This window comes from Megalobrama amblycephala, linkage group LG4, assembly GCF_018812025.1.
Source record: "Megalobrama amblycephala isolate DHTTF-2021 linkage group LG4, ASM1881202v1, whole genome shotgun sequence".
Classification (NCBI taxonomy): domain Eukaryota; kingdom Metazoa; phylum Chordata; class Actinopteri; order Cypriniformes; family Xenocyprididae; genus Megalobrama; species Megalobrama amblycephala.
Window position 1 is genome coordinate 2,490,966 of NC_063047.1, and position 24,680 is coordinate 2,515,645.

Below are 24,680 nucleotides of genomic sequence, written 5' to 3' on the forward strand. Positions count from 1 at the left end.
CTGAATAGACGGTGATCTGTTAGTCTGAGATCAATTGCATTCACTTTCTCAGACGATATCACGAGAGTTCCTCTATGCGAGTAAACGTTCTCAGGTCAGGTGAGATTGCGAGAGTTTCCTCATACGAGTAAAAAATCTCACAGAGGAAACATGAGGGCGTAACGTGAGCAGCACGATGCATGTGTGTGATGTTTGGTCTAATTCTAAAGAAGACCTTTGTCAGATTGTTGAATTAAAAAAAGTTTAAAAAGTAAAATAAGTAAAAAGTTATAGAGGTTTAAGTTTATGAAAATTATTTATGAACAATATTTTATATAAAAATATATATTTTATGAAACTCTAAAACTGCTAGAAAATCAAAGCCATAAAGTTGTTTTCCAAATTTAAGGTTGTATCTCAAAAAATGAGCTTTCAGTAAGATTTTGTTTGAGCGCAGTACCAAAATGTTTTATATTTTAAAAAGTAAAGTTTTTAATTTTGAAGCCAACAGAATGAAAGCCTACTAACAAAGATTGCATCATTTTATAGTTAAATGGCCCTGGAATTAAAAGTTGCATGGGTTTCAAAGGGGACATTTTTGTCCTTAAGGTCCTGAGTGTAACTATTTTGTGTTAATAGAGTAAAATATATTTATTAAAAGAAATTGAGGTGAAATAGTAAAATCCCAATAAAAATACACACCTGAGACAAAATGTATGCAGTCGGCATTAACACAGGCAAATGATTAAAAATGAATGAATGAATGAATGAATGAATGAATGAATGAATGAATGAAAGAAAAAGACAAAAATGTCCTTAGGGGTTAAGCTAAAAATTCTTTGTGTAAATGATAAAGGCCTATTAATTTTTTTCATCATGTCTACAATATGGACAGTGATCACAGTGTTTGACATCTATAAGACAACTTTTAATTAATCCGTCAGTGCTAATGATCAGATCCAAAGGAGATGTAACCTGTGAACTGTATTTCTTATAATCCCAGACTGCTATTACAGTGATTTTATCTCTCTCATGAGCAATGCATTTTTTAGTAGCTGTGTCAGTTATTTTTTATTTTCTGTTTGAAGCTCCTGAAATGGAGGATGAAGATATTTAACAACAATCAGTGAAAATAAATCACACTGAAAGTGGTTTTGTGTTTAAAAGAGGACGTCTTTAACGACGTGTCCTCCTAAAACCAGCCAGACCAGATCAAACTGGTTTTGGATCTCAAATGCTTAACATAATGTTCTAAAACAACATACAGCCAAAACAAATTTCTCATGTCAAAAACACTATCCACTGCTAAGACAATGACATAGAAAACGATATTTTTACATTATACTCTTAAAAATAAAGGTTCCAAAAGGATGTTTTTGAACTGTTCTTAAAATAACTTTTTTTTTTTTTCTCTCTCTCTGTGTAAAGAACTTTTTAAAAATCTAAAAGAACCTTTTGTGGAATAGAATTTGGTCCTCCAAAATCACTGTCTTAATGCATTAAGCAGCATGTTCTTTATAATGGTTTTATACATCTGCTTGCCTGTATATATGGATCATTATACTGACTTACTTCAATGAATTACTTTCTAGAATATCCCTAAATGATAATGTTAATGTGTGTTAAAGAAACAAACATGAATGAAATATCACACAACGAGGAGAGGAGAGGTTGCATGATTATTTACAAGGAAGTCAAAATTTTCCTGGTCCCTGTGAATGATTTATGATGCATAACCTCACCGTCATGATTATGTCTGGACTTGCAGTGTAGTTTCAGAGCCATATAAAGAGCATCTTCTGTCTGGATGTCAAGATAAAATCTGCTGTGGTGTTGCTGGTGAAGATTCAGGATTTACAGGAATAGTAAGTATATAATTTTTTTAGCTTAAAGTAATTTTCTATACATCAAAATCAGTGTAATGTTCTTTAAATATACTATAAATAACTGTATGTTTGGAACAAACATGCTATTTTGATCCTTACATTTTTTACATTTTATTTATCTGACTCTATTAGAATAAAAACTATAAGGATGTAAATTTGTAAATTTGCATGAAGTCTGAAACATATATATATATATATATATATATATATATATATATATATATATATAAGAAACTGACTTGCATGTGGACTCTATTGTTTTATAGATGAGTGCATCCAAACCCCAGGAAAGGTATGTAATCCTGCTCAGATTCATGGAAGCATTAAAATAAGTTTTGTACTCTTACTTACACAATTAAAGTCTAACTGAGAATAACTGTTCAAAATAAACGGCAGACTTAATTGCATTGAAATCTAGAATATTCAATATCTAAATATCAAATAAGTTAAATTCAGGACTGTTCTGTCTGTCCTGCAGCGGTGAGGTGCGAATCGAACCCTCTCTGAATAAGAATGAAGCAGAGTTTATAGACGGAAGGAGAAAATCTGTTCTACAAAGCCTGAAGAAGCTTCAGATAGACTGCAGTCAGGTAAAGCTTCTTATTTTATATTTCATAGAGATGAACATCATGTCACATCAGTTTCTTAAACTATGCCATTCTTAGCAAGCAACCGCTGAAACACTTCTTAGTCAACAATGATGCATCAACATTAAAGGATTAGTTCACTTTCAAATGAAAATTACTCCAAGATTTACTCACCTTCAAGCCATCCTAGGAGTATATGACTTTCTTCTTTCTGATGAACACAATCACAGATATTTTAATAAATATCCTGACACATCAGAGCTTTATAATGGCAGTGAACAATACCAATGAGTATGACTTAAGAAAGTGTCTCCATCCACATCCATCCATCATAAATATGTAATCCACACGGCTCCGGGGGGTTAATAAAGACCTTCTTCGTAAATTGAATACGGAAGGCGGTCTGGCGGAAGCTAGTTATTTTATTTCATAACTTGTAAAATATGGATTTATTTTTTTTACACAAAAGCATCGCTTCACTTCAGAAGTCCTTTATTAACCCACTGGAGCCTTGTGGAGTACGTTTATGATGGATGGATGTGGATGGAGACACTTTCTTCAGCTCATACTCGTGAACCCTGTTCACTGCCATTATAAAGCTTGGATGCGTCATATTTATTAATATAACTCAGATTGTGTTCATCAGAAAGTCACATACACCTAAGATGGCTTGAGGGTGAGTAAATCTTGGGGTAATTTTCATTTGAAAGTGAACTAATCCTTTAATAGCATTGATTACAAGGTGATGTTAGTTCATCGTCACTTTCACACATTCAGATAACAATGAAACGTACAAAGTTTTTAAATACACTTCAATGCTATGTCAACAAATTCCTGACCGTTACACATTTTCTATTACCCTACAGAAAAACACTGTAAATTTCTTTATAAAAATGGTTAAGTTCATTTTTTAAACACAGTTATTTTCTTTTCGCTTCTTAATGCAAAAATTAAAAAGTAGTACATTTCATGTGATTGCAAAAAAATAAAAAATAAAATTCATAGGGTAGGGAAGGCAATGTTTTTCATAAACACTTTTTGTTATACTGGTTGAAACTCTCTTCACATCCTGATTGCAATCAATAATAAAATTGGTCTAAATATTAAAAAAATAATAAAAAAATAATAATCTGTGGAAATCTCAGGTGCAAAAAATCTTTGGTCTACTACACTCATTGACAACTCCCAGCAAACAAAAATATGTTCTAAGAAAGTTTTGCTAACATTGTTATGATGATGTTATGTTAAATGTTTAAAACGCCCTGTTTTTTTTTTTTTTTTTTAATGTTTCAAAAACATTTTATCTTGGTTATGCAAACATTATTGAAACGTTACTTTTGAACAATCTCCGAACATACTGAAACAAGTAACATTTAAAAATGTTAGTCGAACATCTAACGAAACATTTTAGAAAATAAATAACGCTCCATGAACAATGTACAAATAACCTTTTTATGCTAACGTTTTGAGAACATAAAGACCAGACAACATCGAACGAACATTCTATTAACGTTATTGAGGAATGTTTGTTCATAACTTTCAGAGAACCTTGCCAGAACGTTCGCTAAAGTTCTGAGAATGTTTCCTGTTAGCTGGGCTCTTGCTTTAAAAATAAGGTGGATAATCTAATGCTTTGAATGGTGTGTGTGTGTGTGTGTTTCAGAATGAGGTGCCAAACATTGCCTTACTGGGTTCTGGAGGAGGACAACGAGCCATGGTGGGATTGCTGGGATCCCTGGTTCAGCTCCAGAAAACAGGTCTTCTGGACTCCATCCTTTATCTGAGCGGAGTCTCTGGATCCACCTGGTACAAACCCTGAGACACACTCACACACACACGCACACACACACACACACATACACACAGATGGGTTGAATGCCAAAATTGACAGCATATGTTGTTCCTCTGAAGGTGTATGGCCTCCTTATATCAGGAACCAGACTGGTCCACCAAACTAGAGACTGTGAAAGACAAGATCATCCAGAGACTCAGCGGTCCTGAAGTCAGCTGGAAAGAAGCATTTGACAAACTGAAGAAATATTACTCCAGGAAAGACTACTTCAGTTTGACTGACTTCTGGGCAGTGATGGTCATCACGTCATATGTGAAAGAGGTCTGTAAATAGCCTATTCCTGACCCGGGACAGATCTAGAAAATTATTTATAGCATGGCATGAAGACTATGAGGAGTGACAACACCAAAGCAAGCGATAATTAATATTTCTTGTGGATTTATGCCCTGACATAGACATTTGAGTCCATTAATATGCAAAATAGTTGCATTCCCTTAGAGGGACCAAAAAGTAATAACAAATAACAGACGTTTTCTTTTAAGCATATCAACTGATTTTTAAATATCTCTGACTGAGCTTATAGGGATAGGTCTAGACTAGCTAGGCTACTACATATAGAATATATAACACAAAATTAGGCTAATACACAGATAGGTGAGAAAATTAACGTGATATTATGAATAATGAATCCATTGAAATAAGACTTATGTGATTAATTAACAATATGTATAATATTAAGTAAATCGAGTCAAATTTGCACTTTCACAATACACATATTGTTTTAAACAAAGACTATAGAATAACACAAGACGCGTCACTCATATTGTTTTGAATGGGAGAAAGTGCAACGCACAATATGGTGGAATAAGTCCCGCCTTTTAAATAAGAGCCAATCGCTGACTGGTAAAGTCATCGCGTCACTGCAGCAGCTGTTAGAAGCTCCTGTTTCTATAGAAACAGTCAGACGCGCGCCTCCGAAATGAGACACAAGAGACTGCGCATGCGCATTAGCTTGATCCAGCCTGAAAATACCGTTTTTTGTCATGATTCAAGCGTTTAGAAAAAAAAATGATGAGACAGTTGTTGTCAGATTTCATTGGTGATTTCAAATATGAAATTTAATCGAAAGCTTGGCAAACAGCTTTGGAGAATTTGCTGCGTAATCGCTTTGGGAACGCCTCTGCGTGTTTACGTCTTGAAGCACTCGTGCAATCGAACCAATAGTGTGACGGGACGTCAGAGCGGGTGACGTCACGGACCAGGAAACTATAAAGCACTCCTGAGAACAAAGAACGCCAGCTTCTGTGTCTTCAGCAAGCGCTCTGTGTTATTGTGTGTCTTATTTGGTGTTGTCTGTCCGTTACATATGCAGCAAAACAAAATATCTCTTCGTCCGAGGACAAGAGTATTTCTGTTGCACCAATATATATATATATATATATTAGAAAAAGACACGTATTATGGCGACAAGCAAGCAACAGTTTGTCAAGTGTGTTCCTCCCTGCCCTCGTTTCATCAAGGGTGGGGATACACACAAGATGTGTGTTGCTTGTTTGGTAGTGTATATAATCCACAAACATCGATATACTCAAACATCATAGGCATGAAACAACATGATTATGGGACCCTAAAATCCCAGACGCTGCCCACCAGACCGCTACGCACTACATCAGTGCTGGTGGGCAAAGCTTACGCCTCAGCAGGTCAGGCTGCAGCCTGTTTACACACAATGTCGATACTGAAAGCGTATCAGGCCGACCTGCTGGGGGAGATTGATGAGAGCGGTGAGGCGAGTTTTAAGATGATACAAGAACTGAGGAAAGCTACCGACCTCACTCTCCGTGCCACCAAGGAGACGGCAAAAATGATCGGCCGGTCTATGGCAGCCCTGTGGGCCACGGAGAGGCACTTATGGCTGAATCTGTCAGATATAAGAGAAAGAGATAAAGCCGTGCTGCTTGACTCGCCAGTCTCTTCTCTGGGCCTCTTCGGCGACTCCGTCACCTCGGTCGTCGAGAGGTTCCAGGAAGCTAAAAAACAGTCGGCAGCATTTCAAAAATTCCTCCCTCGCCGCTCTCTCCTGGCCAAGGCTGCTGAGCGGGAGCAGTCTCGGCCATCAACCAGCTCCTCTTCTGTGCATAGAGCGCTGCAAAAACAAAGTGTTGCCACCCGTGCTCCCCCGCAACAAGCTTGGGGACCGGGACGGGTGACACAGTTGAAGCCTTCCAAGGGTAAAACAGATCTGCGGACTGTCATTATCGCGAGGAAGGCTTCGAAGAAGTCCTGACGCCAGGGGCACAGGACTTCGGAGGGCTCCGCTGAGACTCCGGGGCATCCGCGTGCTTAATCATATCGACGATTGGTAAATTCTAGCTCAATCAGAGCAGCAAGCAGTTCAACATCGAGATATACTTCTGTCACATATGAGAAGGTTAGGGTTGAGACTCAACGCCAAGAAGAGTGTGCTTCTACCAGCTCAGACTACCAACTATTTAGGGGTAGTTTGGGATTCCACTACGATGCAGGCACGTTTGTCTCCTGCTCGGGTGAATTCCATTCTTTCAACCGTGAAAGGGGTGAAGTTAGGCCAGTCACTCACTGTAAAACAGTTCCAGAAACTGCTGGGTCTGATGGCAGCTGCGTCCAACGTGATACCTTTTGGCCTGCTGCACATGAGACCCTTACAGTGGTGGCTCAGGACCAGGGGGTTTTCTCCGAGGGGAAATCCTTTCCGCATGATCAAGGTCACGCGGCGATGCCTTCATGCCATAGCCATGTGGAAGAAGCCTTGGTTCCTGTCCCAGGGTCCTGTGTTGGGAGCTCCTTGTCATCGCATAATGCTAATGACGGACGCGTCTCTCACAGGCTGGGGGGCGATCATGAGTGGTCGCTCGGCTCAGGGTCTTTGGGAGGACCATCATCGTTCCTGGCACATAAATCGGCTGGAAATGATGGCGGTATTTCGAGCACTCAAATACTTCCTCCCAGACCTGAGGGGCCACCACGTGTTGGTCCGCACAGACAACATGTCGGTGGTCTCCTATATCAACCATCAGGGGGGTCTGAGGTCTCGTCAGCTGTACAGATTAGTCCATCAGATCCTCCTGTGGTCCCAGGGAAAGCTCCTCTCCCTGAGAGCAGCTTACATCCCGGGGCATCAAAATGTGGGGACAGACATCCTGTCGAGGCAGGGGCCGAGGCCCGGGGAATGGAGACTCCACCCTGAGGTGGTGGAGTTGATATGGAAGAAATTCGATCGCGCAGAAGTCGACTTATTTGCCACGAAAGAGACGTCTCACTGCCCGCTGTGGTATTCACTAACTCATCCAGCCCCCCTGGGGTTGGATGCCATGGTACAGATGTGGCCGAGGCTGCGTCTGTACGCATTTCCCCCGATTGCTCTGCTCCCCGGAGTTCTGGAGAGGGTTCGGCGGGACGGGGTCCATCTCATATTGGTAGCCCCGTTCTGGCCAACCCGAATATGGTTTACGAATCAAGTGTCCCTCTTAGAAGGCTCCCCCATGGAGATCCCAATCAGGCAGGACCTTCTGTCCCAAGCAGGCGGCACGATATTTCACCCCTGCCCGGAGTTATGGAAACTGTGGGCTTGGCCTCTGAGGGGGCCGAGCTCATAGAATCCGGTCTCCCAACCGAGGTTGTGGAGACCATACTCCACTCCAGAGCTCCATCCACGAGAAAACTATATGCATATAAGTGGAAGCTGTTCGCATTTCACGTGGATCTGGTCCACTCCTCTATCAGTCATGTACTGCAATTTCTCCAAGAAAAATTCTCGGATAGTTTAACTCCTTCTACATTGAAGGTTTATATTGCAGCTATATCTGCTTATCATGCTCATTTGGAGGGTATTTCTGTGGGAAGAAATCCCTTAGTTATACGTTTTCTCCGTGGTACCCAGAGGCTGAGGCCTGCTGTGCATACGAGAACCCCGTCCTGGGACTTGGCTATTGTATTAGAAGGTCTGGCTGCGGCCCCCTTCGAACCATTAGAGGAAGTACCTGAGAAGTTCCTCACTCTAAAGACAATATTTCTACTAGCCATTTCATCTCTCAAGAGAATTGGAGATCTGCAAGCACTTTCTGTTGCTCCGTCATGCCTAGAATTTGCACCTGGAATGGTCAAAGCTTTCTTACATCCTAGACCTGGGTATATACCCAAGGTCCCCACGAATGTCCCAGGACCTATCGTACTACAGGCCTTCTGTCCTCCACCTTTTCTGAATCCGTATCAGGAAAAACTAAATATGCTTTGCCCGGTAAGGGCTTTAGATGCTTACGTCCACAGAGCTGCCCTGTGGCGAAAAACAGATCAATTGTTTGTCTGTTACGGGTCTCCTAAGAAGGGAGGCCCGGCATCTAAGCAGAGAATGAGCAAGTGGGTGGTCGAGGCCATTTCTCTTGCTTATGAGTCATCCGGGCAGCCGTCGCCCTTGGCTGTCCGGGCACACTCGACTAGGGGTATGGCTGCCTCAAAAGCTTTAATCTCGAGGGTTCCCATCTCCGAAATATGTGATGCAGCTGGGTGGTCGTCCCAGCATACCTTTCAAGTTTTACAACCTCGATGTGAGCTCCACTCCAGGTTCCTCAGTGCTGTCGTCACAAAGATAACAGACAGGCACTTGGTTTTATGGCCTAGTTGGGATAGCGTTCCCAAAGCGATTATGCAGCGTCGATGTTCCCATGAAAGGGAACGTCTCGGGTTACGTCTGTAACCCTGGTTCCCTGAATAAGGGAACGAGACGCTGCATAGCTTAGCCATACTCCCTGCGCACCTGTGAGCGCTCGCTTCATCCATATAAGAAGCTGGCGTTCTTTGTTCTCAGGAGTGCTTTATAGTTTCCTGGTCCATGACGTCACCCGCTCTGATGTCCCGTCACAATATTGGTTCGATTGCACAAGTGCTTCAAGACGTAAACACGCAGAGGCGTTCCCAAAGCGATTACGCAGCATCTCGTTCCCTTATTCAGGGAACCAGGGTTACAGACGTAACCCGAGACGTTTTCCCATTCAAAGAGATGGGAGTTGCACTTGAATGCCCGAGAGGCGTTTCAAAGATGGCCGCCGAGTGAAATTACACGTCTTAAAGGGACTTTGGTTTTAAAGCAGCGCATCCTGTCACTATCACCGGAAGTAAGATTGAGTTTTCATTTAAAAATTAAAATGATTGTGAATAGATTCTTACCTAACGCCATGAACAAAATCTTCTTGACAAGAAAATACGGTATTCTACAAAGGTCAAAATAGATGTGGAGAAATGCTGTGGAAAATAATAGTTTAATCACAGGTACTGTATCTTATCAATTTCCCTGCCGAATTTGTTGAAAAAACAGTATGCACTCCGTAGTTCTTCAGGGGTTGTGTGATGAAGAAAAAAAAAAAAAAAACGGAAATAAATATTTCTCAAACCTACTCAGGGAAAAGTAGCATTTTTACCGAGAACAAGTTATTGATATCATGCAGTTTACTCAGTGATTCAAAAGCCGTCCACTGAATCGGGCTACACAGATTGCGCTGTGTTTTGACTCACTAAAAAGAACCGGTTCATAAGAGTCATTTGTTCATGAATTGGTCTGTGTTTTTGACTTACTACAAAGAACAAAAAAACAAAAAAACAAAAAAAAAAGAACAGTTTCATAAGAGTCATTTGTTCGTGAATCAGGCTAGGCAGGTTGCGATGTGTGTTTTTGACTCAATGAAAAGAACCAGTAAGAAAGAGTAATTTGTTAATAAAATCTGGCTTTACATCGACTATATCTGAAAATACAGTGTAAAGCATATTCACTCGTTTGAACCAACATCAGAGATAAAACTGACATGAAAAGTAAAATCTCCAAAATGACGTTTGTTCTTCAGCAGTCATATTTCTTTATCTCAAGCATGAATGAAATGATGAAAATTACTAATTTTCTCAGTAAAATTCTCTTTATAAAGTCTCTCACTGCATAAATGTAAAGATACTTGAGGCTTTGAGTCAAGAGGACTGTTGTTGCACAAGTTTTAAGTTGAACTTGTTGGTGATTGAAGAAATTGAATGTATTTGTCCCCGGTCTCTACAATAACATGAAGCTGTGAATACTGTGTTCTCTGTAGATCGACGAACACACACTCACAGAGCAGTGGAGCCAGCAGAGTAAAGATGGTAAAGTCCCGTTTCCCATCTACACCGTGATCGACAAGAACTGCAAACAATGCAATATCGGAGGTCTGTGTTTGTCTGAAAGAGAGAGAGATAATGTGTTTGTTTCAGCAGTTATATAGACGTGTTTCTGTCCACAGACCCCTGGTTCGAGATCACTCCTCATGAAGCAGGTTATTCTCTCACTGGAGCGTTTGTGGACGCCTCCAACTTTGGCAGCAAGTTTCACAAAGGATCCAAGAAATATCAGCAGGGTGAATTTGACATGCTGTACCTGCAAGGTAACAAACTCTGTTAAAGGGGAGTTTAATATTTGTAATATCAGTTTATATTCTACATTGTACACTTACTGTATGTCATTGACCTAAATCTCAGGTCTGTATTATTAGCTTATGGCATAAAAATATGTACTATTTATGTTATGTGTTAGGGTGTCCACTGTTTTACTGTAAACTGCATGTTTGCTTCAAACATGAAGTTTCATGTAAACTTCATTCTCTGTTTTTCTGCAGCTCTATGCGGAAGCGCTTTAGCTGATGAAGTGGAGATTGAGAAACAGCTCTGGCAAAAGATAGAAGGTTCTGAGGACTGAATTCGGCTTAAATTTAACAGTTATTTCATTACCCTCCATTTGATTTTATTTGTTTGTTTTATTTTTCAGATTTATTTAAACCAAAGGAAACAGTATTTCAGGAATTGAGGAAGGGTAAAGCGTTTCTTAGGCTTTATTTATAAATTTCATTTAACTATTAACAGCCTTGAATTGATGTTTTTTTTAAAAAAAATAAGTCTCTTCTGCTCATGAGGCTGCATTTATTTTCATCAAAATACAGTAAAAACAGTAATATTAAAAATATTTTTTACAATTTAAAATAACTTCTTTCTGTGATCAAAGCTGAATTTTCAGCATCATTACTCCAGTCTTCAGTGTCACATGATCCTTCAGAAATCATTCTAATATGATGATTTGCTGCTCAAGAAACAATTATGATTATTATCAATGCTGAAAACAGTTTATTTTATATATATTTTAATGGAAATCATGATACTTTTTTCTGGATTTTTGATGAATAGAAAAAAACGGCATTTATTTGAAATGGAAATCTTTATAAATGTCTATACTGTCACATTTGTTGAATAAAAGTATCCATTTTTATCTTACCCCAAACTTTTGAATAGTAGAGCATTACAAAAATATGTAGAAGAAAAAAATATGTAATAGAGCATTACAAAAAAAAAAATGTGATAATAATAATAAGAATAATAATAAGAAGAAATGTTTCTTCAGCAACAAATCATCATATTAGAATGATTTTATAGAAAAGCATGAGAGGAGACTGGAAGCATTGGAGAGCAGAACAGGGACGGAAGAAATCTTTGCGGCGGGATTCGAACTCAGGAGGGGAGAAGAGCTATCAGAGTACAGACAAGAAGATCCAACCACTCCAGCTTCAGACGAGGAGTGTTACCAGATGCTCATGGACCTCGTGGACAAGAATCTTTCTGCTTTGACTGGGGAAGATCCTTCTGCTCTTGATGAATCCTTTAGGACACTGAAAGGTAACAAGCCACTGATTGGTCTGTATGTCCATCACAGCCTTGTGTTCACGTCTTAATTACAGTTTTAGGACCCATTTGCACCAAGGATGATAATTATAATGATAAAGTTATCGTTCTAAAATCACTATAAAAGAATAGCAGAGTCCACACCACAACTGTAACGGTGCAGAGAAACAATATCATTGGAATCACTTTCAGAACGATTTTTTCCAGCTGATGAACAATAGAAACATTGTCAGCCAATCAGAATCCATCCTGCTTAAAGAGCTTGAGCATTTAAAGTGACAGATGACAAAAGTGCAGCTTGTGCTTAAAGGGTTAGTTCACCTAAAAATATAAATATTAATATAAGGATTAATATTTTGTAAAGAAAGTGCTACATTTTGTTTTTTGCACAAACAAAGCACTCACGTCACTTCATAAAATTGAGGTTGGAGTCACATGAATTACTTTAAAGAGATAGTTCAGTCAGAAATGACAATTCTGTCATAATTTACTCATCCTCAATTAGTTTCTTTTGTTTTGTACATAAAAGATGATATATGAAAGATTGTGTGTAACTAAACAGTTGATGGACATTGATTTCCATAGTAGAAAAAAAAAATACTATGGAAGTGAAAGGGGTCCATCAACAGTTTGGTTACAGACATTCTTCAAAATATCTTCTTTTGTGTTCAGCAGAATAATGAAATTCATACAGGTTTAGAATAAGAATTTTCATTTTTGGGTGAACTAACTCTTTAATAAACAGAATGATATTGTGCGTTGGTCTGGATGATGTGAACGCTAAAATAGTTATCGTCCTTGGTGTGAACAGGCCTTTGGATTTGAGAAGGAAACTTAAAAAAAAAAAAAAAAAAAATATATATATATATATATATATATATATATATATATATATATATATATATATATTAAATACTATATAAAATATAAAAGGCCATATTTCATATCATATCTGCATTTAAAATGTGTAATTTGTAAGTGTCGCTTTGGATAAAAGCATCTGTTAATGATTAAATGTTATTTTTTTTAAATGTATTACAGTCTATTTTTGCTTTTTGGCAAAATTTCAAAACAATTATGAAAATCAAACCATGAAACAAACAAACAAAAAAAGATACACATACTAGAATAAGAAGAACTCACTAATGTACATGTCCCATCTTTTTACAGACCTCTCTGGAGACCAAAGTCCTAGTGGAGAACTGATAATTGCTGAAGGATTTAAACTATATAATATAAAGGATATAAAGGATTACACCATGAATGTATGCAACCGTTTGAAAGGTCGGATTGGTTGGCCATTGGGTAGGTTGAACTGTTTCTAATATCCATCCATCCATTCTCCACACCACTTTTCCAGAGTTGTGGGGATGCTGATTTTCACCTTAGTGCACCTTAGTGTTACCAAAATTTCCATCTATTATTTTAACATGAACTAATAAACATAATGTGATGCATATTTGTCAGTCACACATAAATAAAACAGATCAGAACCTGTTTCAACCTGGTTATTGAGAATTAAAAAAAAAACACTTTAGCACTATTATAGAAAACTGATTCATTTATGTACGACTGACAAATATGCATCACATTAAGTTTATTAGTTTGTGTTAAAATAATTCAAATGGATGGAAATTTTATATGCAATTTTTCATTTTATAGCCAGAATGATACGTAAACCACTGTACATTTAATATTTTAGATATTTAAGATTCAAATAACTTTCATCCTCTAGTTCTTTTGAAAACCAGTTAGTTCTATTAAAAAACAAAATACTTGTCTGATCCTGTTATGAAACATGTAGTCAAGAAGTCTATACAGCCAACATTGTTCTCGATAAGAACTCAAAATCAAAACTTCGGCATGTCCTCCAATAAATTTGAACTTAAAAACTTTAACATTAGACATTAAGTTCATGTAATGTTACCTTTGTTTTTTGCTTTTCGACAGCTGTTTTCAAAGTGATTTTATTATTTTTGTTTTTACAGACCTCTCTGAAGGCAAAAGTCATGTGGAAAGACTGAGAATATGAAGAAAAAACTGAATATGAAGAGTTATAGTTTCCACAGTTATCTGATATGAATAGCAATCATTGCCAAAATCTTGTAACATTATTTTAAAACAATCGATTTCAACAAGTCAAAACAACTGCTATAGGCTACAAGTTACTTAAAAGACATGTTTTCCATCTTTCTTGCATTATTGGGTGTTTTGATGTCGTTAGTGATATTCGCACTGATCAGATTCATCAACATCCACAACTCGCGTCTCGTAACGATCAAAACAATGTTCCGTTGTAAGTAACTTGTAGTTTTACGCTTCAACCGCTAGAGGGCCAAAATAACTATTTACTCAACCTGAAAACTGTAGAACTGAATTAATAAGAGTGTATTTGTTTTACAGATGCTTTGGTGAGAATTATTAAATGCATTTCTCAGTGGACTTGGGGCAGGAATTATAACTTCCTCCACAACGTGACAGGTAAGAACAGACCTGCTGACTGGAAATTCTGTGTGAATAATATAATAATGCTGTGATCCCTCAGGTGAAGCAGTGCCCAACACTCTTCAGGAAACTGAGACGAGAGACTATGAAGATGCCGGGCTGTTGCTGAACTCACCCTACTTCTCAGTGCTGAGAAAAGAGAGACACATCGACCTCATCATTTCACTGGACTTCAGTGAGGGTGATCCTTTCATGGTATTATACACATTTTTCATTCTCTACAGTTTCACTCATAAGAAAATGTTAGTGATTTAAAAAATAAGAGCAATTGTGCTGCTTTTCCACTGCAGACGGTGAAGGAAGCTGACAAGACGTGCAAGGAACTAAACATCCCTTTCCCTGAGGTCAACATTCCCAGTGAGGACTTACAGAACCCGAAGGACTTCTATGTGTTCAAAGGCCAAAACACTCCAACCGTGATCCACATCCCTCTCTTTAATGTGGTCAACTGTGGAGGCAAGTTAAATGTCCTGAATAAAACTGAAATATCAACTGTGTTCTGATTTAAGTGTGTTAATGTTTCTTCAGACAAAATTGAGACCTGGAGGAAAAATTATAAGACCTTTCAAGGTCCTTACAGCGCTGAGGAGATCAGTGATCTCATGGAGGTCGCTGGAAAAAACATCACAAACAACAGAGGAAAACTGGTGGAGCAGATCCGTGCGGCCGTTGGGCAAAAAGGATCCAGACGTTAATGTTTAAAATCTGAATATAGACTAAACTGATTTGCATATCAGCAGTGTTGGGGGTAACGCATTACAAGAAACTTGAGTTACGTAATCAGATTACTTTTTTCAAGTAACTAGTAAAGTAATGCATTACTTTTAAATTTACAATTTAATCTCTGAGTTGCTTTTTCAAATCAGTAACGCAAGTTACTTTGTTTTCACATTTATTGACTGATGCTTCTCCTGTCGCCATCGTAAGTGTGTGTAACGTAACATTACTTTCCTTAAAAAGTAACTAAGTAATGCAATGGGGGTAATGGGGGTAACGCAATACTTTCTGAAGTAACTTTCTAAAGCACTGCATATCAGTCATTTTACAACAGTTTAATTTCTTTTTCTGTCAGCTTTTTTTTCTGCAAAATGACATTAGATTATCAGAGGTTTCCATTTTATTTCTGTTTAATATGTTTCTGCATGTTTCAATGTTTCTTCATGCATGCTGATTATAATAAAATAGAGTTTTGGTCCTGAATTCTGACTGGGCAATTCAGAGTTTCATCATTTTTCCCCCTTTGGACATACAGTATTTAAAAAGGGTTCTTATTAATTCCACTAGGGTTAGGATTTGTTTTCCTTATAAGCAGTGTACTAATTTAATTACCCAGAAATTTCTTCCATGCTCTTAACAGAGTTAAATACACACACACACCAAAAAATGAATGAATGATTTTTTTCAGCCCCCCAAAACGCCGTTGTTGTGTAAATGAACGGCCAAAACGCATAAAAGTTTCCGTTTCAGTTGAAAATGGTGTCATGTAAACGAGAACTCTGCACTTAACTGTGCACAAATTGCTCACAAGGCAGAAGTAGATTGTAAGTTCTTCGTAGTAATGCGTAGTCGTTCATCTTTATTGTCAGCTGGCCAATAGCAGCCTTCAAATTTGTGGGCAGAAGTTTTGTTATAATTCCATTTCAGTTTGTCCTGATAAAACTGAATTATTGTAGCCTCGTAACATAAGGATTAAAAATACAGATCCACTAAACTATATAATCATGAAATAACGTAATACATATTTTATATGTAAATAACATTTAGAAACTGTACTTGAAATAAACAGCAATAAAGTTGTAAATATGAGTGGGAAGCTCTGGATTTTCTCTAACCGCCGAGTTTACGATTTGGGGAACCATGTTGCAGTTGTTTTTAAGTATTTTTATGTTTTTAAACTTGCATGTTAGTTAAGGGCAATTACATCATATTCACTATGGTTTCACAGGGACAGGAGACCTGCAGGTGACAGGTGATTGCCTTAAAAAACCCATTGCAAACAAGTGAAATGTAAAATTTAATTAAGTTAAATTAATTAACCTTAATGTTAACTTATGCACCCCATTCCCTTATTACTAAAATCATACACAAAATATTCAATTCTAAAACAAAACATGATTATTGACTTTTGCACTGTTTTAGTACAATGGATTTATACATTTCTAATAAACTGCATGTCAAGCATTTTGCCTGTCCTTTCCTACATGCTCTTGTAGTCTCCGCTAGGTTTGCAGTGTTGCATGAGGATGATCCAGTTGTTCAGAGAAAGAAAGCAGTATGAATGCATGTTTTACTGACACGGAAAGGAGAAAATATGTTCAAGTCAGCAGGAGCAATCTAAATAGAACTAAATATTGTGTGCTAAATTGTGTGTTAATCACATAAAGGTGTATCTGCCCTTTTTCACAAAAAACAACACTGGGAACTTTTATGTTTATTAAAGTTGTATTAAAAATAAGGTGCAAGGAAAAGCTTGCAGCATCATTGCATGGAGTCTTCAGGATCTGAATCCCCTTTGTGCTTGTATTGAAAGCAAGATAAAAGGAGACAAAACGGGAGAAATTAACCCTTATAGGGTCTTTGGGGTCTTTTTAGACCCCAAACAACGTTTGCTCAAATAAAAAAAAAATATTCTCTTTGTCCAAATGACATGAAACTTTGTACCGTTGTTAACACTTTCTAGATCTACAAAGAAAAAAAAAATCGGAGTGATAGCTTGTTTTTATGTTAGTGTAAAAAAAAAGGTACACTCAGGGTCTTCGGGGTCTCCACAGACCCCAGGCAATAAAATGTAATTTTGTTATAAAATAACTGCTTTTTAAAAAACAAATGTAATTTTACTCTGTTTATTAATGTTTTTACTTCATATTTGTGCAGTTTTTGGAGGATTTCTCATATCTTTTAAATTTATATAAATAAATAAATAAATAAATATTTTTACAAAAACAGCTTTTTATGTAAAATTCACTTTATAAAAGACCCACATTTCTAACTTTCATTCATGGGGATAACATGGATAATTTGACATGGTTTAGTGTAAGATTTTTGCCCATATTTTGGAAAATGCAGTTTTAAAAGTAAAAAAAAAATCACTTTTACCAGTAGATGGCTGCAGAGCTCCACTATTTGCTGTGTTATTTGACTAACTGAAAGACATCTTTTCATAAGTTTTTTTTTTTGTTGTTGGATTCATTTCTAAATGTTATGAAATCACAATTATAACAATAAAAATTACTTTTTGTCAAAGTTTAGCATTTTTTGTACTGAAAAAAAATTAATTTTTCCAAAATGTTGATTTTGAGGATGAATTTTGTCCATTTTCACAGTGGAGTCTCATCATAATGTAACAATATTGAAAAACTTTTTTTTTTCATTACAAAAAATACTAAACTTTGACAAAAAGTACCCTTTATTGTTATAATTGTGATTTCATAATATTTAGATATGAATCCAACTAAAAAAAACTTATGAAAAGATGTCTTTCAGTCATTCAAATAGCACATAGCATATAGTGGAGCTCTGCAGCCATCTACTGGTAAAAATTATAGTTTTTTTACTTTTAAAACTGCATTTTCCAAAAGATGGGCAAAAATCTTACACTAAACCATGTCAAATTATCCATGTTATCCCCATGAATGAAATTTAGAAATGTGGGTCTTTTATAAAGTGAATTTTACATAAAAAGCTGTTTTGTATAAAAACCTATTTAAAAAAAATATTTTTAATTTATTTATATAAATTTAAAAAATACGATAAATCCTCCAAAAACTGTACAAACATGGAGTAAAAACATTAATAAACAGAGTAAAATTACATTTGTTTTTAAAAAAACAAGTATTTTGTTACAAAATTGCATTTTGTTGCCTGGGGTCTGTGGAGACCCCGAAGACCCTGAGTGTACTTCCCAAACGAAGACCGCATAAGGGTTAAATACAGTAATAGTATATAATATAGTAGTTTTAATAAGTAGTTTTAATAAGTATATAATATAATAGTTTTGGTTTAATTATGTTAAACTGGATCAGTTGTTCCCAACCATGGTCCTGGAGTACCATCATCACTGCACATTATCAATGTCTCCTTAATCAAAAGCACCTTATTCAGCTCATTAGTGAAACTCCAAGACCTCAGATTGGTTTGTCAGAGAGACAAAAAAATGTGCAGTATTGGAGGTACTCCCGGACTAGAGTTGGGAACCGCATAACTGGATTACGAACTTTTTCTCTACCACAGCTACAGTGCATGTCACAATATCTGAAGGCCAGGGTGTGCAGGCAGTGGGACAAACAGTGCAGGAATATTTAAATTCCGCTGACAGCTACAGTATCTGCGATGCAAAAGGGCTGGCAATTGCAGAAACATCAGAGACCAAAGGTATTTCACTGCAAATGCACATGTTTATCCCCTTTAAACTACCATACATGTTTATCAACTACCCAAAGAGTCCTGTCTTTGAGGATAACGGCAGTGCATCATCCTAGTTGAATCTGAGTTTTAACTGCTTACACACAAAAGGTATGTGTTGGTTAAATATATTTCAGTTTATTTCCAGTACCTTTATAAGCAAACTATTTCATTGTGGTACACAAGCAAACTAGAAAATTGAAAAAATAAAAAAATGAAAACTGGTAAAGTATTGGAATTTTGTATTCAGTGTTAGGCTATTGTAAGTGGGTTTGTCAGGACTCTTTGAAGCAACACCGAGACTGAAAAAGGCCAACAAACAAGTGCAAGAAATAAGGTTTTCCTCGGATATTGTTTGTGCAGTTTTGTGAACTGTGTATAGTTTTGAAAATGTAAGCAGAAACTGTGAAATGTTATGTGGGCGTAATTTAGTAATGTTGTTTCATTTTAGATTTGGAATTTTGTAAAACATCAAGCCGGAAGGTATATGCCATCAGAACCGTAGACCTGTCCGAGCTCAAGACAGGAAGACTTGAAAGTGCCTCCATAAAGAAAAGGCAAGTTTGTTTTCAAGAATCAAAATGATTTATTAAGACAGCTTAAGGTATAATTTTTAGAACGATGTAGAGTTTAGAAGGTTTTGAGAAATCCAGCCCAAGTCTCTTCAAAATCAATGATAAAAGGAAAACTTCTCAAAGCCTTTAAAGCAGGCTTAATAAAATTAGGTTACATGCTTATATAGTTATGCAACAATATACTTGTGGCAAGGGGGGCGTGGTTCAGCGAGGTCTGCAGCGGGGGAGAAAATCAGGAGACGCACGGTGAAGTGAGTGGGTTAAGCGCAAATAACAAACACCTGTCTCTTGTTTCAGTAATTGGCGTGGAGAGAGTATTTAGCGCCAGGAGAAACAGGAGCGAGCGAGAGAGAGAGAGAGAGAAGGACTACTGGCTGCCACACTCCTGGATACCTGCTGATTGTCGCGGAGTTAATTTATATGTTGATTTAGGACTGTTTTGGTGCCTGTCTGCACGCCTTTTTGTTTGTGTTGCACAATAAACGCAGCCAGTAGTCACAGCCGACCCTGTCGTCTTCCTTCCTTCCTTACGAACTCTGTTACACTGGTGCCAAAACCCAGGAAGGAAGACGGAAGCCGCCGCCATGCAAACGCCCTCCGCTGCACCATTTGCGGAGATTATTATATCCCTTGCGGTCATGCAACAAGACCAACATCAGGCCCTGCTGGACTTACGTCAAGATCAGGAGAGGCGGTTCTAGGCCGTCCTCCAAGCCCAGCAGGAGGACCACGAGAGGTTCTGGAGCTGGATGGACCAGGAGGTTCGGCTGGGAGCCATGGACCAACGAGCTGTGCCCACCCACATCCCACTCCACAAAATGGGGCCTGAGGACGACCTGGAGGCGTTCCTCGACCTCTTTGAGAGGTCGGCAGAGGTCTGTGAATGGCCGAGGGACCAGTGGCCGATGCGCCTGGTCCCGCTGCTCTCCGGGGAGTTCCAGGTAGCAGCACAGCAGCTTCCGGTGCAGAACCTCCTGGTCTTTGAAGACCTGAAGAGGGCCATCATCCAGCGGGTCGGCCGGAGCCCCGAACAACATCGCCAGCGGTTCCGGTCTTTGGAGCTGGCCGAGGTTTGTTGTATATCTTGTGGGGTATTCTAAGAATCTAAATTTTGAATTTAACAAATGTTATAAATGTTTTTATTATGGTAATTAGCAAATGTTAAAATAAACCAGTTAAGCTTGCAAATGGACTTATGTCATTAATACCAGTTACGTGTGACGCTGACCCCACACCAAGTTCACGATAGTCAGAGCTGATAAATACAGTGATATGTTATGAGTTACTGAACCAAACATAAATCATGTTAATTAATGCAAATGATGTGGTATGTCCTTCTACTGTAGCATGAAACCAGTCCATGCTGCAGTTCAGGAGTCAGAAAAGAATGACAGAACAGACAATAAATAATACACAAAACCCAAAGATTTTGATAATGACAAAGGTGAGTTCAGTCAAATAGTGCTGGTCCCAATTTGGGAGGTCACTTAAATGATCAACATTAAAACTATTCATTCTGAAAAAACTGTTGTCAGCATTTTACTTTTGTTTTTAGGTGAATAATTATTCTATATTAATGTATATGCTGTAATTTAATACTTTAAATACCGTTTTTATTTAAATACTGTTACCTTTAGACACAGATATACAACAATGCATCTTATAATCTCATGTTTGTAGCATTGCTGTCCTGCAACCACTTATATAAAAAATGACAACTTTTAATGACACTTTTTAAATGAGACTTTAATAAGAAAATGTCAACCCAGTTAAGTACACACTGTGTGCCTTGGTCAACAATGGTTTTCTGGACATTGATGGCCCCTTTGGGAAGCATTGTGTCTCAGCCATTGCTTCAAAATGCTGCATGGTTGGTCTGCAGAATTTCATCCCTGCCTGGAATACACATACAATCCCATCCGAGGGCATACCCGATGCTCTTTTTGCAGCCCATCTCAGATCCGCTCGGATCCCACCTCAGTTCTTTCCACCTGCTGAGGAACTTGCAGCCGACTACATTAGGAACGGAGGAACTCTGACCCCCTTGATGGCCACCCCGACCTTCAGGTGCAGAGGGAAACATTGCTGCTGTCAACCTGTAGTTATGATGAAATGTTTTACGATTGACTTTTAGGTCACAGTGGCCTATTCTGGGAGGGTTTGGAGACATATGTGAACATTATACATAGACTGGAGCAATAGCTAGTGTGATGGTACTGTTTTTGTTGTTCAGATTAAACAGTAGCAGCCTTCAAATAACTTGTTGAGAGCATTTAGATTTCTACTGCACAATATAAGAGGCAAACATAATTTTTACTCCAATCTATTTGTCTGACATATTTATTTACTGGTTACTTTTCAAATTACATGTTGAGTTTATTCGCGAGTTGACTTCTACCCACTTTCTTTCAGCAGCGTGGTTCTGTCTTGACTGACCTTGAATGAAAAGGTGCTTGTTGACATTAGTGCGAAAGGCACTAAGATTATCTTGTTGATACAGACATAAATAAAATTCACGTCCGTGATCAACTCTTATCTGATCAAAAAGGCCATGACTCAAGCAGATTTTTCTGTACACTTCGTCATAAATGATAAGATTACTCTTGATCGGCATTACAGAAAATCCTAAAATTTTCCCAATTAAACCATCAGAAGCAACAACTTAAGTAACCCCAAAATACACAAGCTTTTCATTTTGGTCCATATGTAGTCTGTGACCAGCATACTCAGCGTAATAGACAAGGGGATTCGTTTGGCGAGCAGTTCCCTCTCTGAGTGTACTGCGGGGTAATTTGTGCCAGTGCGCGCCTTACCGCTCTTTCACCCAACCTGTATCCCGAAGCTCTCAACATCCCAGTCATCATCTTTCTACCGTACGCAGGGCCGCAAACAGTAACTGCTGGTGGAACGACTGCACCCACACCATCTCTCCCTAGCCGTGCGTAATCAAAACGATGAATGTTCCTCGATGCACAAAATTTAGAAATTGAGGAAATGCTGGAGCCTCTCCCGAGTCCATATTGCTGCTGTAGGACCTCTTGAACTTGTTTGCATGTTTATCCCAGCTCCTCTACTAACCTGCGGATTACATTTTCGTAATCATCAAGCACACTCCACTCACACATCGTCCAGACAATCTTTGTTACACGTAGTCACACAGTTAATAGATGCCTGATGATAAATTATTGCATGGTCAGACGTGTCAATGCATACAGCGCTCTGGGTAAATACAGCCACATCCCAACCCCCCGCTCCCCCCACTGGTACGGTCCAACCGGGAGCGCAAAACAGAGAAATGGAAAATCAAAATAATGAATCATTTTTATGTTAGTTCAAAAATCAGATTCGGATGCAACAACCCAAACTCGTAAAACTGAAAATTAAAATGAGAGACAATTATCCGTTTGTAAATTGCTCCAAAGAAATTGAAAATTAAAGTTTGAAGCCAGCTGCGAATTGAACAAAGAACTGCAAACAGACCGTTTAGGATGAACCGCGGTGCAAGCGTGTGCCGAACAGGAGGGCTCGCGCTCTTCAGTTACAATGACAGAATATGACAGAGAGTTCGTGCTTTAAAGCGAAACAGACACTGGAATTAATAATTCTCTCTGCCATCTCTGATATAATCATCATGGACTTTAAGATCATCTAACTGCGTGACGTAAATTACGTTATGCTCCAAACATTCGTGCCCATCAGCATGACTACCTGTAAAACATTTAAACACGTACGCACTGGTTTTTTTGTGTGCATTTTTTTTTAATTCTTTTAAATAAAATGACTCGAGATCTCGTTCGTGAACGAATTGAACGAACTGGATGAAATGAATGATCGATCTCGTTCAGCAATCAGCAGAAAGCGGATGCTATAGGTACTGACTACTGAGCACATTGTTAATATTTAACATAAATAACTCCACGTTTAACATAATCACAGATTTATGAATTTGTAAATGTCTGGCCGTACAATTAAAATGTTAATTATGCAAGAAAACCTTCTGATTTGGTCATCTCAACCACTTATTTAAACTTATTTTATTTATTTAATGAGTTGGGTCCAGATTAGGCACACGTTTTAATCATTTTTATTTTGTTTTGTTTTGTTTTGTAACAAGTCAAGTTCGTTAAGTTAAGACATTACACATAAGACACTCTTTTTCGCCACCTGCTGGTGTATTTATGCAATTTGAAGAACGAACAAATCAGTGAACGAATCATTTCGGTGAACGAACTGAAAATGAACGAATCTCTTGGAAGAATCTAGGTGCGACTCTGTTGAGGTCCGTGTAACGCTTTGCAGTTCTTTGTTCAGTTTGCACCATCAAAATGAACCAAATGAAAAGTTGGCTTCAAACTTTCATTTTTTCATTTTTAGAATATTTCACAAACGGATAATTGTCACTCAGTTTAATTTTAGATTCTACATGTTTGGGTTGTTGCGTCCGAATCTGATTTTTGAACAAACATGAAATATGACTCATTATTCTGATTTTCCATTAATAATGAGCGCTCGCGGGTGGATCGTACCACCAGTGTTGCTGGGGTGGAGCGTGTGTTGATATTCATCCAGAGCGCTGTACAGTGGATAGATCTACGGCACGTCTGGCCAAGCAATAATTTAGCGCCTGCCCTACACTATTATGTACAGTACGTTGAGCTGTTTATAGAGTTTACTTAAGTAGCATATAAAGAATACGGTCAGTGCTTAACTCAGTAAAGTTGGCAATATATTTTCTTGTACGGTACCTGGAGGGGACATGTTCGGTTCACTAAAGGCAGGCATACACTGTGCGATTTTCGTCCGATTTTGAGCCGAATTCTGACTCGTGCAACTCTTTTTTAAGTCGGGCCGATTTTCAGCTTTGTCGTGTGTCGTTTGTCGTGCAGTGTTCGTGCAGTGTACACGGGGAAACGAGTGGCGATAATCCTCTCCCGACTGGCAATCGCATGGTCGGATGAATTTCTGGCATGTCAGAAATTTTGGTCGCCCCTCGTGAGGATATCGCACAGTTGAAGCAGAGCTACGAACCGACTTGCCTAAACTCTGTGTGTCCCCCCCCCCCCCCCCCCCCAACTGCGCCTGCGCGAAAAAAGAAAACCAATCTTCAATGCAGCAAGAAAGAAAACGAAAAGAGGGAGATCTTTAAGTTCTGGAGCTATTTAACTAGCTGCAATTTAGCAAAATGTTGCTTACCTCCAGTTCGTGTTGCATGATGGATAAACCCACGTCTTTC

The 24,680-nt window shown here is 38.2% G+C and overlaps 1 protein-coding gene across 4 annotated transcripts in view; it reads left to right on the forward strand.

The window, feature by feature from the left end:
- Nucleotides 1-15,671, forward strand: part of LOC125266277 (cytosolic phospholipase A2 gamma-like) — a 36,905-nt gene extending 21,234 nt beyond the window's left edge. Inside the window, exons 2-16 of one of the 4 annotated variants that reach the window (XM_048186789.1) lie at nucleotides 1,748-1,844; nucleotides 2,132-2,157; nucleotides 2,344-2,455; nucleotides 4,116-4,258; nucleotides 4,364-4,565; nucleotides 10,355-10,466; nucleotides 10,541-10,681; nucleotides 10,913-10,978; nucleotides 11,062-11,106; nucleotides 11,721-11,978; nucleotides 13,137-13,271; nucleotides 14,370-14,447; nucleotides 14,512-14,666; nucleotides 14,762-14,927; nucleotides 15,000-15,671. In XM_048186789.1, the coding sequence (XP_048042746.1) occupies nucleotides 2,132-2,157; nucleotides 2,344-2,455; nucleotides 4,116-4,258; nucleotides 4,364-4,565; nucleotides 10,355-10,466; nucleotides 10,541-10,681; nucleotides 10,913-10,978; nucleotides 11,062-11,106; nucleotides 11,721-11,978; nucleotides 13,137-13,271; nucleotides 14,370-14,447; nucleotides 14,512-14,666; nucleotides 14,762-14,927; nucleotides 15,000-15,166 (1,806 nt within the window). In that variant the 5' untranslated portion in view covers nucleotides 1,748-1,844 and the 3' untranslated portion in view covers nucleotides 15,167-15,671. The remainder of the gene's footprint in view (nucleotides 1-1,747; nucleotides 1,845-2,131; nucleotides 2,158-2,343; nucleotides 2,456-4,115; nucleotides 4,259-4,363; nucleotides 4,566-10,354; nucleotides 10,467-10,540; nucleotides 10,682-10,912; nucleotides 10,979-11,061; nucleotides 11,107-11,720; nucleotides 11,979-13,136; nucleotides 13,272-14,369; nucleotides 14,448-14,511; nucleotides 14,667-14,761; nucleotides 14,928-14,999) is intronic. The other 3 variants (XM_048186790.1, XM_048186792.1, XM_048186788.1) reach the window with 3 other exon arrangements.
- The last annotated feature ends 9,009 nt before the right edge of the window (nucleotides 15,672-24,680 follow it).